General features: G+C 52.7%; 1 protein-coding gene across 2 annotated transcripts in view; it reads right to left on the reverse strand.

Annotated features, from left to right (window-relative positions):
* TTC21A (tetratricopeptide repeat domain 21A) overlaps positions 1-19,554 on the reverse strand; it is a 34,552-nt gene that overhangs the window by 2,694 nt on the left and 12,304 nt on the right. For both annotated transcript variants that reach the window (XM_084754490.1, XM_084754489.1), the window contains 14 exons: positions 19,313-19,505; positions 14,344-14,441; positions 14,030-14,230; positions 13,159-13,288; positions 11,391-11,548; positions 10,966-11,181; positions 8,936-9,174; positions 7,974-8,046; positions 7,765-7,875; positions 7,331-7,469; positions 7,127-7,233; positions 4,601-4,789; positions 1,228-1,338; positions 624-705 (listed from right to left, as the gene is read on the reverse strand). In XM_084754490.1, coding sequence (XP_084610616.1) covers positions 624-705; positions 1,228-1,338; positions 4,601-4,789; positions 7,127-7,233; positions 7,331-7,469; positions 7,765-7,875; positions 7,974-8,046; positions 8,936-9,174; positions 10,966-11,181; positions 11,391-11,548; positions 13,159-13,288; positions 14,030-14,230; positions 14,344-14,441; positions 19,313-19,505 — 2,047 coding nt within the window. The remainder of the gene's footprint in view (positions 1-623; positions 706-1,227; positions 1,339-4,600; positions 4,790-7,126; positions 7,234-7,330; positions 7,470-7,764; positions 7,876-7,973; positions 8,047-8,935; positions 9,175-10,965; positions 11,182-11,390; positions 11,549-13,158; positions 13,289-14,029; positions 14,231-14,343; positions 14,442-19,312; positions 19,506-19,554) is intronic.

The following is a 19,554-nucleotide window of genomic DNA, read 5'->3' on the forward strand; positions in this document are numbered from 1 at the left end:
AGCACTCACCCTGAAGCTGGCTGTGCGTTCTGCCTGTGATTTAGCTACAGGTGAACACTCCGACTGTCCCCATTTGACAGATGAGGACCCTGAGCATGAAGGAGTGAAATGGTTTCAAAGGTTGTGCAGCGACTGAGTATACCATGATTCAGACCCCAGCGGCCTGACTCTAAGACTATATCCCTAACTGGGCATGGCTGGGCCCTGAGGTGACCACTGTGGCCGTGCTGGACCTCTAGCTCAGGCTTCGGGTTTGACCCTTGGAGCAGCTGTTTCATTCAGTAGCAAGGAGGGGGTGCAGCTACAAATGAAGAGAGAGCACACAGTGCCTTCCAAGTGGGTGTAACCCTAGAAGAGACTGCTGAGTCCCAGTGGCTGTGAAATGGGGACAGACAGGCTGTCCTGGCTCCAGTGCCAAGTGCCTGGGTCCAGGAACCGGCCCCACTGGACTCAGGAAGGGCTGCCACATTCTGGGTCTTTATCGGTTTCCTGCCTCTCTGGGAACAATTGGGAAGAAAGGGGCTTCCTCAATGCAGCCAGGAAGGAGGAGGGGGGAAGGCCCACCCTTTCTCTGGGGTAACTGCTGGCTGGGTGGGGAAAGCAGACTTCTGGTCCCCGCTTACCTGGAGCTCTCTGCAACACCTGGTAGTAGAGACTGATGGCCGCTTCATAGTTTTGTTTTCTGAACATCAGGTCAGCCAGCACCTAAAGAGAAGACACGAGAGCTGTGTATTCCTGACAGCAGTGGGCACGGGGCTGGCAGAGAACAATGGCAGGAAAAAAAAAAAACCTCCCCGGGGAGCCTCCCTGGTCCTGAGAGGCTGTGGGACCCTGGACACCCTACCCCGGTGGTGAAGACCTTACTTTCTAACTCTGTGAGGTGTGGGACTTGGGGGTGGCCCTGGAGAAAGTGGGAGCAACAGATGAGCTAGAAGGCCTGACCGGGAAGGGTTATTTCACAGGCTTCCCACTGCCACCAGACCTTCACCTAACAGCGGGTGTGGCTTCCCCTGAAGTTGGTTCAACCCCACCCCCTGTGCCCCACCAGCTCGGCCCAAAGGTTGCTCCTGCCCCCTGCTGGCCTGCCCATCTCTCTCCAAGAAGGGCCCAGCAGGCGGCCTGTGTGGCCTCAAACCCTCCTAAGCCTCTTAGGGTTAGGGTTAGGGAGGCATCTGAGGTTAAGCAATAAGGAAGCAGCCCTGAGTTGATCAGCGTGGCCTCTCCTACCACGGCAGCTCTCTCCTGGGTCTGCTCCATCTGTAAGAGGGGGCCGCAGTGCTGTTCACACAAGTCCAGCTGGCCTTGAAGGAGGTAGAGCTGCGCCAGCTCCAGCGCCACCTATGACAAGACCAGACAGAGCCATCAAGCCAGTGCTGTCACCTTTGCCTCCGACTCCCCTCCCGGCCCAGGCTATCAGCGGCTTTTAAAGCAGGCCTCTGTGCCCGCAGGCAGATAATAGCTTTTGCCCTTCCCGCCCACCCATTTTCCCTGCCACTCGGGAATGAACTGAGGCCTGGCTAACCCACTATTCTCATCCTTTGGCCTCTGCTCTTTCCTCTGGGGACTCTTTTGTGCCCTGGACAGATGGCAATGTGTTAGAATCTCCTGCAGGCTTCTCACTTCCTTCTTGCCTGAGGGCAATCTGTAGTCAAGGCTCTTGACCTACCCTGCTGCCTCCAAGGCCTAGAACAGTACCTGGTACTAAGGAATCTGTCACAGGGGGAACAGTTACCATGCTGCCTTTTTTTCCCCCCCATAAATTTTCCTTCATACGAGCTGGGCGTGGTGGCAAAGCCTGTAATCCCAGCACTCAGGGAGGCAGAGGCAGGCAGATCGCTGTGAGTTTGAGGCCAGCCTGGTCTACAGAGTGAGTCCCAGGACAGCCAAGGCTACACAGAGAAACCCTGTTTCAAAAAGCCAAAAAATGATGTTCTTCTTGTAGGTTTCTAGGACCCTCTGGATCCTTCTATTTTCCCATTCTCCCATACTTCTCTCACCTAGGGTCCCAATAGGAGGTCCTCACATCTATCCCAATCTCCTGGTAAGTGAAGACTTTCATGGAACATGCCTTTTGAGCTAGTGCCCAATTATAAATGAGTATAAACCATGTGAGTCTTTCTGCTTCTGGGTTAACTCACTCAGTATGATCGTTTCCAGTTCCATCCATTTGTCTGCAAATTTGGGGATCTGGACCCAAGAGGGTCTGCTCAAACTACTGCACCAACCAAGGACAATACATGCAGTAAACATCAAACCCCTATTCAGGTCTAGCCAATGGACAGGACATTCTCCACAGTTGTGTGGAGAGCGGGGACTGACTCTGACATGAACTCTGGTGCCCCATATTTGACTACTTCCCCCATTGTGGGGAGGCCCGGTGGCACTCAGAGAAAGGATAAGCAGGCTTCCAAGATGAGACTTGATAGCCTATGACCATATAGGGGTAGGAGCTCCCCCTTGGTTATAGACATAGGGGAGGGGAATAGGGTGAAAGCGGGAGGGAGGGAGGAACAGGAGGATACAAGTGAGGGGAAAACAATTGAGATGTAATTTGAAAAAATTAAGTGAATAATAAAAAAATTAAAAAAAAAAAGATGCACTTTTCCCCCAAAAGTGAGGGGGGGGATTAGGGTGCGCCTTATGGTCAATTGCTGTCCATTGGGCATCAATGAAGAGGTCACTTACTTTCAGTGTGCCAGCCAAGGAATGCACACAGGGTTCAGTGTATCCTCAGAAACAGGAAGAGGTATGGGATGTATTGCTGAATGCCAACCCCCCCCCCCCCAATCGCCATGTTCTGAGCTGAATGCTGATCCTAGCCTACAGGTGAGGTGCAGGTGCGTGTCAGCGTGCTGCAGGGAGGGGGGCAGGGGCAGTGTGGTCAAATGTGTAGCAGTAAGAAAGCTACCATTTGTCCCTCCTTGACTCCAATGGGGCCACATTGCTATGCAGAAATCGTTACTGGGCATATGGGAAAAGACAGAATTTTCACTCTGCATATCTGAGAAGACAGATGGATTGAAAAAGTGTGGTCCATGCTGGGCGGTGGTGGCACACGCCTTTAATCCGAGCACTCAGGAGGCAGAGGCAGGCGGATCACTGTGAGTTCGAGGCCAGCCTGGTCTACAAAGCAAGTCTAGGACAGCCAAGGCTACACAGAGAAACTCTGTCTCAAAAAACCAAAAAAAAAAAAAAAAAAAAAACCAAAAAAAAAAAAAAAAAAGAAAAGAAAAAGAAAAAGAAAGAAAGAAAAGGTGTGGTCCAAATGTCCTGGAGGGCTTCTGGAAAAAAAAAAACAAAAACCGCTTTATTAGTGCTTGACCAGTTCAGAGCACACATTAGAGAAACAACAAAAAACAGATTTAAAGATTACATCAAGCTGTAATTCCTGGGGTCTTACCAGCCAGTTGCAAGCTCTTGATGTTTCAATCAACAAACCATTTAAAGTCTTTGTGAGAGAAGAGTGGGACAAATGGCTGGCTGCTGGGAATCATGGCCTGACTCCAACGGGACGAATGAAGAGGCCACTGTCACTCAAGTGTGTGACTGGGTTAAAACATCACTGCAGTCAGTGAAGGAGGAAACCGTACGATCGTTCAAAAAATGTGGCATTAGCACTGCCTGAGATGGAACTGAAGATGATATCAGATATGAAGGCAGCGAAGAAAGTGATACAAGTATTGCCAGCAACTAAGCTTCCTAAATTATGATACTAGCCATGATGAGTTTTGGGGGTTTCCAGAGAACTAGAAAACTACTTGAGTCTCTAAGTCTTTCCTTCCACACCACTGTTTAATATTACTGTATTTTGTTATATTTTAATAAATATTTTATTACACTAGTGAAAGAAAAAGCCAAAATGTTTTCATTTTTCATACAATATACTTAGGTATATTTTTGAGATGGGGTCTTATGGCCTCTAACTCATTATGTAGTCAAGGATGACCTCCTGCCTCCACCTCCCAAGTGCGGAGATGACAGGTTTTATGTAGTGCTGGGGACTAAAGCAGGCCTTTGTGCATGATAAGCAATCCTTCTTCCAAATGCTGGGCTCTTTATTTAGTGTGAATGGCCCCTCATCTGGAGCCACACCCCTCTGGCAACTCTTGCCAGGCTTGGACACTCAGCCTGGACTCCATGTCCACGCAGCCACAGCTCCTACCATTGCCCCTTCCCCCAAGCGGCAGGACCCCGCAAAGGCCAGGCGAACGTGACTGTGGGAGGTGTCTAGCCTCCATGAATGGTCCAGCAGTAGTCTTCCAGGCCTTGCTCTAAGAACTGTAGTAGGTGAGGGCCGGGGGTCAGCCAGAGCCATTTCTCACCCCAGAGGCCTCTGTGGGCGGGGCTTCCCAGCTTCCCTCCCCATTCACACCCTCCAGCTCCTCAGAGAAGAAAGGCCTCTCACTCAGCAAGGACACCCCCAAACTCCTGATCCTGCCTCCACCTTCCTGAGGACTGAGGTAACAGAGGTGCACCACCACCTGACATGGTTTGTGAGCTACTGGCAACTGGACCCAGGGCTCTTCGAATGCTAGGCAAATTCTTTATCATCTGAGTTACCTTCCAGCCCCCGGGATGTTACCCCAAGGTCCACACTTACCTTGTTGTCTGTGGGCGAGTAGGAGAGGGCATCCTTGTAGGACTTCACAGCGTTGTTGTAATCTTTCTCTGTTAGATAATGCTCCCCAATCTGGACGCAGATGGAGGCTGCTAGCTGCTTCTGGAAGGGGATCACTTCTGGTTGCTCCAGAGGAACCCGCTTCAGTATCCGAGACTGGAGGTCCAAGGCCTTGAGGGAACCAAGGAACCTGGGGTCAGAAACCCCTGGCTCATGGGCCACACCACAGGCGTTCCCGGTGTTGTGTGGGTGGCAATGTCAGAGGGGGTGCCTTGAGGAGATCTGGGTCACTTCCTCAGCACACAGGAGGGAGGCTGGCACTGCCCCTGCAGGAGGAGCAGAAGTGAAGGGCACAAAGCATTGCACTCACTTGCCTGCCTCCGTCACACCTCTGGGTTCTGTGTCTAATGTGCTTTGATTATCTAGAGCACAGCACAACAGGCCCGCAAAGCAGGCTGGGGTTTTTGTCACTGGTAGTGTTTTATCTTTGAGACAGGGTCTTATTGTGTAGCTCTGGCTGATATGGAACTTGTTAGGTAGACCAGGCTGGCCTCGAACTCACAGAGATCCGCCTCCTTCTGCCTCCAGAGTGCTAGGATTAAAGGCATGTGCCACCACCACACCCAGCTCAGGGTAGGTTTGGTGTTTGTTTGTTTGTTTGAGACAGGCTGGCCTAGAACTCATTATATAATCAAGGATGACTTTGAATCCCTGATCCTGTGCCCAGTTTATGTTGTACTGAAGATACAACCAAGGGCTTGGTGTATAATGGCGACTAAACTATGTCCCTGGGCTGTGTTTTGCTGGGTACATTTGCCCCGCATCTCTCTCCCGTCTCACACACCCACATGTGTGAAGGAACGAGGTGTGGAACAGGAAAGACAGCCGAGTTACAGAAAGTGGGTTCAAACTAGCACCGGGCTCCTCAAGGACAGAGAGATGAGTAGGGATTGTGTGGTAAGGAAGAGGATGTCACCTCAAGTGGAGTGGTGGCAGGTGGGGGGGGGGGCAGGAGGAGGCTCTCCCTCTAGAACCCCACAATGCATCCTAGGAACAAGTGGAAGCTTGTACTTGCAGGTGGAAACCGAGGAAGGCACGACAAGAATGGCCAAGGGCTTCCGGAATGGGGGCAGCCCAGTACGGAGAGAAGATGGTTGGCAGCCCGGAGCAGTGGTGCACACGCCTGTAATCCCAGCACTCGGGAGGCAGAGGCAGGCGGATCTCTGTGAGTTCGAGGCCAGCCTGGTCTACAGAGCAAGTCCAGGACAGCCAAGGCTACACAGAGAAATTCTGTCTCAAAAAATAAAAACAAAAAACAAACAGAAACCCCACAAAAAAACAAACAAACAAACAACAACAAAAACCAAGTAAAGATGCCCTGGTCCACGGGTGCTGGTGCACTCCTTTAACCCTAGCACTCATGAGGCAGGGACAGGAGGGTCTCTGAGTTCAAGGCCAGCTTAGTCTGTTTCCGTGGTTCTCAACCTTCCTAATGCTACAACCCTTTAACGCAGCTCCTCATGTTGTGGTGACCCCCAAGCATAAAAGTATTTTTGTTGCTATTTCATAACTGTAACTTTGCTACTGTTATGAATCATAATGTAAATATCTGTGTTTTCTGACGCTCTTAGGTGACCCCTGTTAAAGAATCATTCAACTTCCCAAAGGTTGCAAACTGCTGGTCTAGGCCAGCCAGGGCTGCATAGTGAGATTCTGTCTCAAAAAAAAAAAAAAAAAACCCAAAAAAACCCAAACAAACAAACAAACAAAAACAAACCAAACAAACAACCCCCCCCCCCAAAAACCCAAAAAACCAACCAACCAAACAAAAATCTCTTGGGCTGGAGAGATGGCTCAGCAGTTTAGAGCACGCACTGCTCTCGTAGGGCATCTGAGTTCAGCCCCCAGCACCCCCACAGGGCAGCTCACAGCCACCTAGAACTCCAGCCCCAAGGGATCTAATGCCCTGTACTGGTCTCCATAGACAGGAGGCACACATGTGGTGCACACACATATGTGCAGGGAAACACTCATACAGATAGAATAAAAATAAATCTTTTTTTTTTCTTTTTTTGAGACAGGGGTTCTCTGTGTAGCCTTGGCTGTCCTGGATTCACTTTGTAGACCAGGCTGGCCTTGAACTCAGTGATCCACCTGCCTCTGCCTCCTGAGTGCTGGGATTAAAGGTGAGTGCCACCACCACCCGGCCATAAAGATAAATCTTAAAAAAAAAAAAAATGCATTGACTGTCCCTAACTCCCTGAGCATCACAGCGTAGTACCAAGTGCAGGGAGTGGCCAATTGGAACCTGTTGCTCACTGCTGCTGGCATCTAAGGCAGTGTATATAGTGCTATAGATCTCCAGCTTAGGAGAAGTAAAAACCCAGAGCTCAAGGTGTAGCTCCTATTGAATGCAGTTTCCACACTGTTCTAGAACTCTGAGCTGGGTCATCCTAAGTCTTACTTACTTTGAGCTGTATCTATTAGTGGCCTTGGCCAATTAATTACCTGGTTCAGTGTTTCCATCACATCTTCTTTCTTATAGCTCTTGTAAACCTTTGCCAGCAAAAGCAAACACTTAACCTCATTCATCATGGATGAGATGTCCTTGACCCCTAGCAGGAAATGCCAGTCAGTGTGGTTCTGGGCCCCAGCTAATGTGGGAGGGCCATGGGGAGACAGGGGTAGGGATGAGTTCGAATGCCACCTCACCGGAGTCTCGTTCCAAGGCCTGCTTCAGCACCTTCTCTGCTTTGTGGTATTTCTTCAGCTTTAGGAGTAGCTCGGCCAGCTCGCAGCACAGGAAGTCCTGCCCACTGATCTTCTGGGCAGCCTCGTAGTAATTAATGGCCTTAGTGCAAACAGGAAAACACGGGCCTCAGTCTGGCTCTGCATGGGGGGAGGGGTGGCTAATGCTATTTCCCTTCACCGCACAGACAGGTGCCCAAGATGAACGTCCCACTCCCACCTGCCACAGGGCTCAGGCGGAGCAGGCAGAGCTGCAGTGCAGATTGGCTGAGCTCACCGCTGGTCACGCGCTCGGCTGGAAGCTGGTGTGGAAATACCGCCTCTTCCATCCGGAGCCCTAACTCACGGGCTTTCTAGCTGCTGCCCTGGGTGGCTGGCCCTCCCCAGGGCGGCCTCACCTTGGCGTACTGGTGGGTCTTCACATAGGCTTGTCCTATCCGGCTCACCAAGGAAGCATCGTGAGGGTTCTTTCTATAGGCCTCATCGTATACCTCCAGGGCCTTCCCAGGCTGGTGGGGGAAGGGACGGAAGGGGTTGTTTCTTTTCTCTCCCACTGGAGAAGCGGTCCTGGGAGCTAGCTAGCAAGGCTGCAGGCTCCCTCACTTACCTCCTGGATGCTCATGAAGGCGTCACCCAGTAGCAGGCTGCTGTGGGGCCCCGGCAGATGTTCACAAAGCTCCCTACGGGAGAAATCAACTGCCTCTCTCAGGCCTGGGCCACTCATCGCTGTTCCTGGGTCATGGTGATCCTGCTCTCACCTGCTGTCTGGGCCATGGCTGGGGGTGGGAGGGGCCACTCCGCCCCCCCCCCCCCCAGCCCTAAGTCCTGAGCAGTCATACTGTTCCGCATGTTTCTTTGTCTGGGTTTGGTTGTTTTTTTTTTAACACAGGGGGCGAGTACCGGGATCACAGTCACGGGCTGCCCTCCCTGGTTTGTGTCACACTGTGTGTGGTAAGCAAGTGCTCTGTAACCGTGCTACACCCCTAGGCATTCATCCTTTTCCTGAGATGCTGGGATGGAGGCCAGCACATGCGTGGCAAGCGCGTGTGCGGCCACTGAGCCCCACCCAGCCCCACACTGCTCCCCCTTGGAAGTCTGATCTGGACATGCCATCCTGCTGACCACTGCCAGTGCCCAGGAGGTCCCAACACCACATCCTAGGAGACAGGGATGGTCTTCTGTCCTCTACTCTTTTTCCTCACCCACCCGACACTGGTCATTGCCAAGGCCCTGCACCCACGGTTCTTCAAGGAAAGGCAGAGTGAGGGACCAGAGCGCGAATATGTTCCCATGATTCCTTTGGTGTCAGTGCTGGGATCCAGGCCTATGTCCTCCCACCAGAATGTAAGCCATGCAGTGCAGAGATGCAGGGGTGGGGGTGGGGCGGGCAAGCAGCAGGGCTGAGGTTCCTCAGAGCTTGCCCACAGGCAGGGAGACCTATGAGGCTCCTACTTTGGTCTGATGCACTCTGGGGATACACTCTGGAGACCCAGCTGAAGGCAGACACCACGAGGAAACCCTCCCCAGCAGCCAGAGGGAAAAGTGGCCCCTGCTGTAGGCCGCGCTTACAGGTAGCAGCTGATGTAGAGGCGCGCATCCTTGCGGGTGTGCAGGTAGATGCTGGCCATCTTCTCCTTGGCCTCCGTGTAGCAGGGTTGCTTGGGCGTGATGCCTCTTAGCATGCTCAGCGCCAAGTCCACGTTGCCTTTGCTCAGGGCCAAGTCCACGTTGGCGATTGTGATCCGCATCTCCTCCGACGTGCCGCTGAATTCGTTGATGGCATCCTGCATGATCTTGGTGGCCTCATGCTATAATGTGGGGACCAAACAGGCCCTCTCTTGGGTGATCAAGGACTACCTTCCTGGCCCCTGGGTTGAGCCCAGGGGTGGCCCTGCTGCTCCTGAGCCAGTATGGCTGTCAGTCACCTGCAGAGCAGCTGTGGAGGTAAGGCCTAGTCACTGTAACCCATAGACACGGCTCTGGCCATTGTGCCTTCTCCAACCGGGGCAGCTCACCTCGCCCCGCCCCCACCCCACCCCCGCCAGCAGCTTAGCTGGGAGGCCAGTCATGATGACGCACACATGCGATCCTAACACCTGAGAGGCTGAGGCAGGAGGATAACGAGGTCATGCTTATCTGGACTACGTTGACAGCTTTTATTTTATTTTATCCTTTTTGGTTTTTCGAGACAGGGTTTCTCTGTGTAGCCTTGGCTGTCCCAGACTCACTTTGTAGACCAGGCTGGCCTCGAACTCACAGCGATCCACCTGCCTCTGCCTCCTGAGTTACATTGACAGCTTTTATTTATTTATTTAAAAATATTTTGGCCGGGCGTGGTGGCGCACGCCTTTAATCCCAGCACTCGGGAGGCAGAGGCAGGCGGATTGCTGTGAGTTCGAGGCCAACCTGGTCTACAAAGTGAGTCCAGGACAGTCAAGGCTACACAGAGAAACCCTGTCTCGAAAAACCAAAAAAAAATTTTTTTTATTTAATTTTAGTTTATGTGCGTTGGTGTGGGGGTTTCTCTGTGTAGCCTTGACTGTTCTGGACTCACTTTGTAGACCAGGATGGCCTTGAACTCACAGTGATCCACCTGCCTCTGCCTCCCGAGTGCTGGGATTAAAGGCGTGTGCCACCCTGCTGGACTATAAATCTCTATTTTTTCTGGGTGCCAGCCTGGTCTACAGAGTGAGTTCCAGGCCAGGCAATCATACTCAGTGAGACCCTGTCTCAGCCAAAGCAAACCTGTAGGAACCGGGCCCGACTGGGCTGCCTGCCTGTCTTGCTGTTTCATGTCCTGTTTCTAGCAGCTTCCGTGTCTGTGTTTTATGTTGGTTAGCTAGTCATGTTCACTGCTCTGAGAACGCACCCCTCCCCTTCTCGGGACTTTTCCTCCTGTGCGCAATCACCTCTTGAGGGATTTCACCTGCGAGTGGCATTCCTGTTTTGCTGCCTATAAGAAGGCTCTTTGAACACTGAAAGTTGTTGAAACCGCTGCTGCTGCTCTCTTAGCATGAAGGACCCGCTGTGTTATTGTGTGTGTGTGTCTGTGTGTGTGTGTGTGTGTGTGTGTGTGTGTGTGTGTGTGAGAGAGAGAGAGAGAGAGAGAGAGAGAGAGAGAGAGAGAGTTAAATCCGCAGTCCCTCGCCCTTGACTCAGTACTGCGGTGGCGCGGGTGCCACACAAACCAACAAATAAAAAGGGCTCAGATCGCAGCTCAAGCAAACACCAGGCACAGAGCCTGGCTCCCTGGCTGATCTCCTGCAGCCTTCAGCGTTGCCCAGGGATGGAGGGGGGGGGCAGAGCATCTCTCTCCTCCCTCCCTTCCTTTGTCGTGTGTCTCTCTGTGTGTTCCCACTGCGGGTAGAAGCATGAGTGTGCGGTGTGTGCCTTCGTGTGTTTGCACGAGGAGGGAAGAGGTTGACACCAAGTGTCTTCCTTAACTGTTCTCCACTTTATTTACTGAGCCGGGTCCACCGACCCTAAAACTCTCAGATGAACTGGAGGCGCTAGTGATTTGAACTCTGCTCCTCAGACCTTCACGGAAAGCTCTTTCTCCACTGAGCCCAGTCCCCAGCCGCCAGCACGGCGTTGCTCACCAGTTCGCCATTAAGTCGGAGGGCCTCTACAAGCTCCAGCAGGATGGACGCCCGCTCGCTGGGCCGGACGGAGGGGCTTCGGCACTTCCTGCTGTCTTCTGCCTTTGAGGTGGGCAACTTCATGATCATTTTTAAGGTCTTTATGGCCTCGGCATAGTCGCCAGTCTTGTTGAGGGCTCTGGCTTTGATGAAGTGGTAGAGGGGGTGGTCTCGGACCTAGGAGTGACAGAGCAGAGCAGAGCCTGGTCCAGCTCACCTCTGCTTCTCACAGAGCCGCCCGGGGGGAACTTCTCCAGGGGAGCCAGTGATCCAGCCCTGCCTGGGGGGTTCTCATGCCTTTATATGGCTCCCCCTGACCCTACCCCCCCAATGGTCCAGAAAAGAGTACAACAGTTGGGTGGGTCTCAGAGTACAGAGAGTCCCACCTGAAAGTTGTGGCTGACACCCAGCTCCAAGCAGTGGGAACACATGGCAAAGTTGCCCTGGGCCAGGTAGATCTGGGACATGAGGAGGTGGGCGTCCACATAGGTGGGATCCAGCTCCAGGCAGCGCTGCAGGGTGCTTTGGGCATTTTCCAGTTCTCCTAGGAACACAAAACCAAATGCATCCAGGGATCTTCAGAGACCCCCCATCCCCCACCCCCACCCCCAACAAGTATTGGGGAGACTGGATTTCACAGGTGCAGCCGTTCAGAAACCTCAGCCCGGGTTTAACAACCAGTGTCATTCCTCAGGTGTTGAGGCACGGTCTTCCTTTGACCTGGAGCTCACCTAGTAGGCTAGGCTGCCCAGCAGCAAGCCCTAGGGTTCCACCTGCCTGTCTCCGCCTCTCTGGGATCAAACTCGGGTCCTTGTGCTCCCAAGAAAAGCAGTTTAATGACTGAGCTTTCCTCTGCCCTGCAAGGCCAGTTAGAATATCTAACTTAAGCCCAGCATGTTGGTGCGTGCCTTTAACCCTGTCCCCCAACCTTGCACTCAGCAGGCAGAGGCGGGCACATCTCTGTGTGTATTCGAGGCCAGCCTGGACTATAGAGTAAGTTCCAGGATGGCCAAGGCTACACAGAGAAACCCTGTCTTGAAAAACCAAACCAAACAAACAAAAAAAAAAAACCAAAAAAAAAAAAAAACCCCAAACAGCAACCACCCAAACGCCTGACTTGGCTTACTATCTCCGTGACCCTGAAAGGTTGGTATTCTGATCCTTGTATTTTACCTTTATTTTGTAGTGCTGGGAATCGAACCCAGGACCTCAAGCACGCTAAACGGGCACTATATATCTGACTGGGCCTTGACATAACTGTCTTTGGGTGTGGGGCTTGGAATGGGACATAGTCTTCATTTAAACCCAAGCCCATGGAGATGTGCACTCCTGACACTGGGAGACTCAGGGGCTGGCAGCCAGGCTGGCAGACCTGGGCTGGTAGTGGCAGTTTGATGCTAGGGTCCCATGGACGAGGAGGGGCACTTCCTCCCTGTGTACACAGCTGCTACCTGGGGTCTGTCACCTGGAGGTTGGGCTACACTTCTTTTAGGTCTCAAATTCCCTCATCTTTTCTTGTGTGCTGTGGAAATAGGAGCAAGTCACCATGGCAACCTAAGCACTTGGAGACCTAGCTTCGGTCCCAAACCTGTTGGTAGCTGCCAGCACCTCTGGGGCAGCCCTTCCCTGGCCGTGAGCCCAGGAGACTGTAAATCTATGAGGAACCCTGGCACAGAGAGCCTTGAGGACGAAGTCTTAGGAGCCCTTGGATGAGTGAAACTGCTCAGTGTCGTGCCAACCGGAGACTCGGGAATAGTGTTTGGAAGGCGAGGAGATGGGTTTAGGATAAGTGAAGTGCTTCAGACGGGGGCTGTGTGTCAGGGAGAACACTGGGCATCTTTGGGAGATTTCCTTTTCTCTCTCTGGTGCCCGAGCTGTGACATGTGAGAGGCTGGCAGATGCGGCTGTGTTCTCAGTGACCCCCTGAGAGCCTCACACTCCAGGGCCTCGCTGAGATACCCTTCTTACCCCATGCGTCCTTCCCTGTCTCTTCCAGAGCAGGGTTCTGTGACGTATGTATGTACGTATGTGCATATGTGTGCAAGCGTGTGCGCACGTCACGTACGCAGGTGGAGAAGCATCCCAGGCTAGAGGCGTGTGGGTGTAACCGTAGGGCGGAGTCCCCATAGGTGTCTGCTAGGACCCACTGCTCACCTGAGAGAAACTTGACCTGAGCTGTCACGAACAGTGGGTCCATCATGGCTGGGGCCACCTTCACCACAGGACTCAAGATCATAGCGACTTGTTTAAGAAGCGGAGACACCAGCTGGCCAGGTGACCGAGGCTGTGGGAACCAACGCCAGGGGAGAGATATGTGGTTTGCCTTTATCAGCTCCTACCTCCTCCTCCTTAGGGTCTCGTGTGACCCACAATGGCCTCGAATTCTCCGTGCAGCCAGGACAATCTCGAACTTCTGACCCTCCTTCCTCCACCTCCTCAGTGTTGGGATTATAGATCATATGAGGATAGAGACAGGTGTGCGGCTAGAGTGCTGCCCCACCCAACTGTGCTCCCTGTACCAAACCTTCAGCGAAAGGCCTGGGAGCGTGTGAGACAGGAGGCTTTGACCTCACTTCCATTTCTGGACTGGAACAGCCTCTGAGGCAATCTGCCTTCACCGGGCTGCAGTTTAAAAAGCCCTGGGGCTGGCAGGGGCTGTCGCTCAGTGGGTCCAGCACCTTGCTTATTAGTCGGAGCACCGAGTTCCAGCCCCAGCACCCCCCAGACTGGCTGTGCTGGCACACACCTGTAATCCCAGCTTCAGGATGTGCAGGTAGGAAGATCAGGAGTTCAAGGTCATCCCTGGGTCTGTGGTGAGTTAGAGACCAACCGGGGTCACAGGAAACCCTGTCTCAAAAAACGAGACAGCAAACAAACCCCGGAAGTCTCCTGGGCTCCCGACTGCTTGGCCACAGCTCAGTCTGGCTGGTGGCTGGCTGGGTAAAGGCCCTTCCCTCTGTCCTTCCTGTGGGTACCACCCACACATCTACTTTAGACCCCTGCCAAGAAGATGGGGTACTCTTACCTGCTTGGGGCAGAAATGCAGATACTCCTTGGCAATGCAGACCAGAAAGAAGGGGTCCAGCTTTTCAAAGTACTCGGGGCTCAGGGCCAGGCCCTGCATGCCGGAGAAATGCAGCTCCACTGCCTCCTTCAGAAGGGCTGTGGCCTCTTGCTCCAGCTTTTGCTTTTTAGCTGCCACAAGGGCTTGGAGGAAGACCAGCACCTGGGCAAGACAGGCTCGGGGTGAGGCTGGGCTGGGAGGGGAGGTGGGCCCTGGCGATTGCCCTCCCCTGGGGATTCCACCCGGAGCCATCCCTGCCCGGCAGCGGCCCTGACCTCAGACTTCCCCAGGGACTGCTGCACCTCCTTGAGGAACTCCAGCTGCTGCGAGGCCTCCTCCAGCTGGCCCTGTAAGATCTGGCACCAGATGCTCCCTGTAGAAGGGATGAGAACAAAGCTGAGTGGGCAGCATAGCCAGCATCCCCCCGCCCCAAAGATACGGGGGTGAGGCCCGAGGCAGGGAAAGGAGGGATCCCAGGCTGGCATTGGTCTCACTCCGTCACAGTCTGAAGGACCCAGGCATGTGCGAGTCAGAACTGAGGCAGAAGAAAGACAGGGGGTCTCTCCTCCATGTGTTGGCTTTAATAATGGCTCCAGTGAGCCGGGCGTGGTGGTGTGTGCCTTTAGTCCCAGCACTCGGGAGGCAGAGGCAGGCAGATCTCTGTGAGTTTGAGGCCAGCCTGGTCTACAAAGAGTCCAGGCTACACAGAGAAACCCTGTCTTGAAAAAACAAACAACAAAACAAACAAACAAACAAATCCCACAATGGCTCCAGTGATAAACCACCATTAACAACTCGGGGGTTAACCCTCCAAACATTTTTCTGAGTATTTGTTATTAATGTACACACAGCAATATGCAACTCCAAGATCTGCATTGAGAGGTTCAGGGTATAGCATGCATGAAGCCCTTGGTGACAAACAAAACGGTGTCTATGTGAGCGTGCACATGTCTGTCATGTTGCACACGTGGGGGTCAGAAAGCAACCAGGAGATGTCAGTTTTCTCCTGTGGGTCCTGGAGATCGAACTCAGGCCACCAGGCTCACAGGAGGCCACTTTACCTACTCAGCCACTTGCCATCCTGCTAAGAAGTTAAACATATCCTTCCTTACACTTTCAGACACATTTCAGTATCTACTAATCTAAAATGTGAAAGGAGGAGCTGCAGAGGCGCTGGTAAGAGCACTGGCTGTTCCTGCAGAGGACCTGAACTAGGTTCCCAGCAACAGCAACAGCAACAGAGGGCTCACGGCTGCCTGCCCGCAACTCCAGCTCCAGGGGGTCTGACCTGTGGGCACCCACTCTCTCTCCCCTCCCCTCTCTCTCTCTCACACACACCCATTAACTCAAACACTGTCAAAAGTACACACAATGTCAAAAGAAAAAAGAAATGAGTTCTAATCTACAGTCTTTTTGTTTGTTTGTTTTTTGGTTTTTTTTTTTTTTTTTTTTTTTGAGACAGGGTTTCTTTGTGTTATCTTGGCTGCCCTGGACTCACTTTGTAGACCAGGACGGCCTTGAATTCACAACAATCCACCTGCCTCTGCTTCCCAAGTGCTGGGATTAAAGGTGTGCACCACCACGCCCAGCCCAGTTTCTTGATTAGTAGGGGAAATGAACATATTTTAATACTTGAAGTTAGTGACTTTTTAATTATATTGTGAATTTCCTATCTGTAGCCCTCCCCCCACTTTTCTTTTGGGGTGACTTTTTTTTTCTTTTATGGTAGTAGTGGCACCAGGGATTGAATGGCTAAGATATGTCTGCCTAGTTCTTTTTATATATTTGGGTGACTAACTTGTTTGTTTGTTTATAGGTTTTTCAAGATAGGGTTCCTCTGTGTAGCCTTGGCTGTCCTGGACTCACTCTGTAGACCAGGCTGGTCTCGAACTCACAGAGATCCGCCTGCCTCTGCCTCCCTGAGTCCTGGGATTAAAGGCGTGCACCACTATGCCAGACTTGAGGTGATCTTGAACTCCTGATCCTTCTGCTTTCATTCCTGCATGCTGGGGGGCAGGGTGAGAGGCATGCACCAACAAACCCAGCTGTGTCCTTTCCTTATGGGCCATCTTAAGAAGCCCCAGGCTCTCTGGGTCTTAACATTGCTCCTCAGAGGCCCCTTGATTGCACGATCCATTGGACAACCCCCACCTTGCACACTGCTTGCAGACCTCACCTAGAAGCACAAAGACTCAGCCTGTGACAGCTGGTGGACAGGCTAAGCTAAGCCAGCCCTTCCCCCTGACGTGCCGAGATGGGGACTCTGGCATGTAAGTCCCTAAGATTTGTACGGGAGGGACAGACTTCCTGCGACCAGTTTGCTTCCCTCTGGCTGCCTGTGGGGGCTTTCCCTGCAATGAAGAAGCACAGAAGGAGGGATTCAGCATGGTGGGATTTGACTTTCCGTCCTCCACAGCCACGGTGGTGCTGGGGCCCTCTGGGGGCAACACTCTCCTCCTCGGTTTTCTGTAAGGGTCGCCTTGATGGCGGCTCTGACAAGTAATGTTCTAGCAGGTCCCCTTCTGGATGACTGCCTGACTGCGAGCTTTCACTCTCTCAGCCTCTGATGGCCTTGGGCTTGTGTTTCCAGTTTCCCCAGAGCTCTGCCTAATCATTTTGTTGTCTTCTGAGTCAGGGTCTGTGTGGGGCTGATAACCCTGAACTGAGAATCCTCCTGGCTCAGGCTTCAGAGTGTTGGGATGACAGGCATGGCCCAGTACGTCCAGCTCTGGGCTTGGTTGGTTCATCTCTCCCTATGCTGGCTCACAGGGTTCTAGGCATGCTTGCAATTTCCACGATTTCAATGCATGGATACTGTTTGCCTTTGAGGGTCTTGGAATTCCTGGTCTGCGAAAAGCAACCTTTTCTCATGGGTGCTCAGGGAGTCATCTTTTACGTTTGTTCGTTTGTTTGTTGTTATAGCACTAGCTGTTCTGGAGTTCTCTATGTGGACCAGGCTGGCCTCAGACTCATAGAGATCTGCCTGCCTCTGCCTCCTGAGAGCTGGGATTAAAGTTGTGGGCCACCACGTGCAGCTTGGAGTCATCTTAAGAATGCCTTCAGGGCTGGCAGGAGAACTCAGCAGGTAAAGGCGCTTGTGGTGGACGCCTGGTGACTTGAGTTTGATTCCACGGGGCCCGCATAAAGGCGGAAGAAGAGAATTAAAGCTGTCCTCTGATCTCCACATGTGTGCCATGGCTTGCGCACATGTGCACATACACAAACACACATACACAAAACAACAGGCATCATGGTATATGCCTATAATGCCAACACTCAGAGGCAGGGTAGTCTGTTCAAGGCTGTTTTCAGGCACATCAAATTGAGGTCAGCCTGTGCTTCATACGATCTCTCTACATGAAAACAAACAAACAAACACACTAACTCTCCCTGGGTTCGGGACGGAGGAAAGGTGGTGGTGTGAGGTCAGCCTAACGTGAGCAGAGCATTCCAACTACTCTAGTAACTGCACTGTACCTCAGAGAACTGCAGCTTAGGACAAGCGGCTTCAGCACCCAGCTCCTCAGGGCCAACAAGGGCCAGCACCAGAGCATTGCACCAGCTTCCTCAACCCAAGCAGACTACAGGCCTCAGAACACATGCAAATTAGGGGTGGGCTGTTTAAAAAAAAAAAAAAAAAAAAAAAATATATATATATATATATATATATAAAAAGGGCAAGGATGCCAGCTAAGAATAAAGCAGGAAGGAGGCTGTTAATGCCAATTAATTTGTAGGTGTTTGTTCACGATGTACAAGGTCCTAGGTTCAAAATCTAGCACGAGCCAGGGGTGGTGGCCAAGGCCTTTCAGACCACTGACTGGGTTCAAGGGCAGCTGGTGTACAGAGTGAGGTCAAGGCCAGTCTGGTGTACAGAGTGAGTTCCAGGAAGGCTAGGGCTACACAGGAAACCATGTCTCAAAAACCAAACCAATCAAATAAACAAAACCCCACAACAACCACTCAGGACCATGTAAACAGGGCTTGATGACACACCTGTGATCCCAGCACCATGCAAATAGGGCTTGGTGACACACCTGTGATCCCAGCACCATGCAAACAGGGCTTGGTGACACACCTGTGATCCCAGCACCATGTAAACAGGGCTTGGTGACACACCTGTGATCCCAGCACCATGCAAATAGGGCTTGGTGACACACCTGTGATCCCAGCACCATGCGAACAGGGCTTGGTGACACACCTGTGATCCCAGCACCATGCGAACAGGGCTTGGTGACACACCTGTGATCCCAGCACCATGCGAACAGGGCTTGGTGACACACCTGTGATCCCAGCACCATGCGAACAGGGCTTGGTGACACACCTGTGATCCCAGCACCAGGCGAACAGGGCGTGGTGACACACCTGTGATCCCAGCACCAGGCGAACAGGGCGTGGTGACACACCTGTGATCCCAGCACCAGGCGAACAGGGCGTGGTGACACACCTGTGATCCCAGCACCAGGCGAACAGGGCGTGGTGGTCTCAAAAACCAAAATGAACAAACACAGGGCCCCTGGATGCGTGGCAGGTGAGGGTGATCCCAGAGTTTAGAGGCCGAAGCAGGACAGTTAGTTCAAGGCCATCCCGAGCGACACAACGAGACCCTGCCTCAAGAACCAAAACAACCAAAAAAACATCAACTGAAAACTGGAGCTTCTGCTATGAAGGGGCCACGGTCAGACTCACTGTTGGGAACGGTTAATACGTGCTGACTTACTAGAGAAAGCAGGGCTTCTGCGGGGGCCATTTGACACTTGCAAAAGGAAGAAGGAGCTCAGCGGGGAAGACAGGAAAGAAACACTGCCGGGAGCTCTCCCAGGTCTGCAGAGGGAGGTCAGGGTGTGCATATGGAGTGTGTGTGTGTGTGTGTGTGTGTGTGTGTGTGTGTGTGTGTGTGTGTGTGTGTGTGTGTGTAAGTTGGTGGGTGAGGACATCTCCACTTCTGGCCTGTGGGGACTGAGATGGGGCAGGGCCACCACAATGAGCAGCAGGCCACTTGTCTTCTGGTGACGTAGGATGTGCGTGCTACAGCTGTGATCGGGGTCAGTGTGGGTTGGATGGTGGTTCCAGTTAGTGCTGGGCCTTCCATTTGTGTTGGTGGGTTCACTGGAAGACCCCATGGTACAGAACCCCCTAAAATCACACACAATCTGGAGCGAACGTTCGCAGGTGCATGTCTTTGGGGGGGGTGGGACACACCTGCTTGCTTATCATCCCCCCTCCTGCCCAGCCGTCAGAGACCTGCCAGGGCAGCCAGCCTGTTCTCCTCCAGCTTTATGGCCTCCTTGTACCACAGAGTCGCTTCCTTCACTTGCTGCTGCAGGATGAAGAGGTAACCCAGCTCTGTGGCCACAAGTGCGCATGACGGGGTGGCCATGAAGATGCGCTCCATGAAGCCGCTCACAAGCCGCTGGACCACCTGGTGCCTTCCACACTGCCAAGAGTGGACATAAGGAAACAGGGTCCAGTCGGCCCAACCTGCT

Source organism: Acomys minous, assembly GCF_964271855.1.
Source record: "Acomys minous genome assembly, chromosome: 13".
Taxonomy (NCBI): Eukaryota; Metazoa; Chordata; class Mammalia; order Rodentia; family Muridae; genus Acomys; species Acomys minous.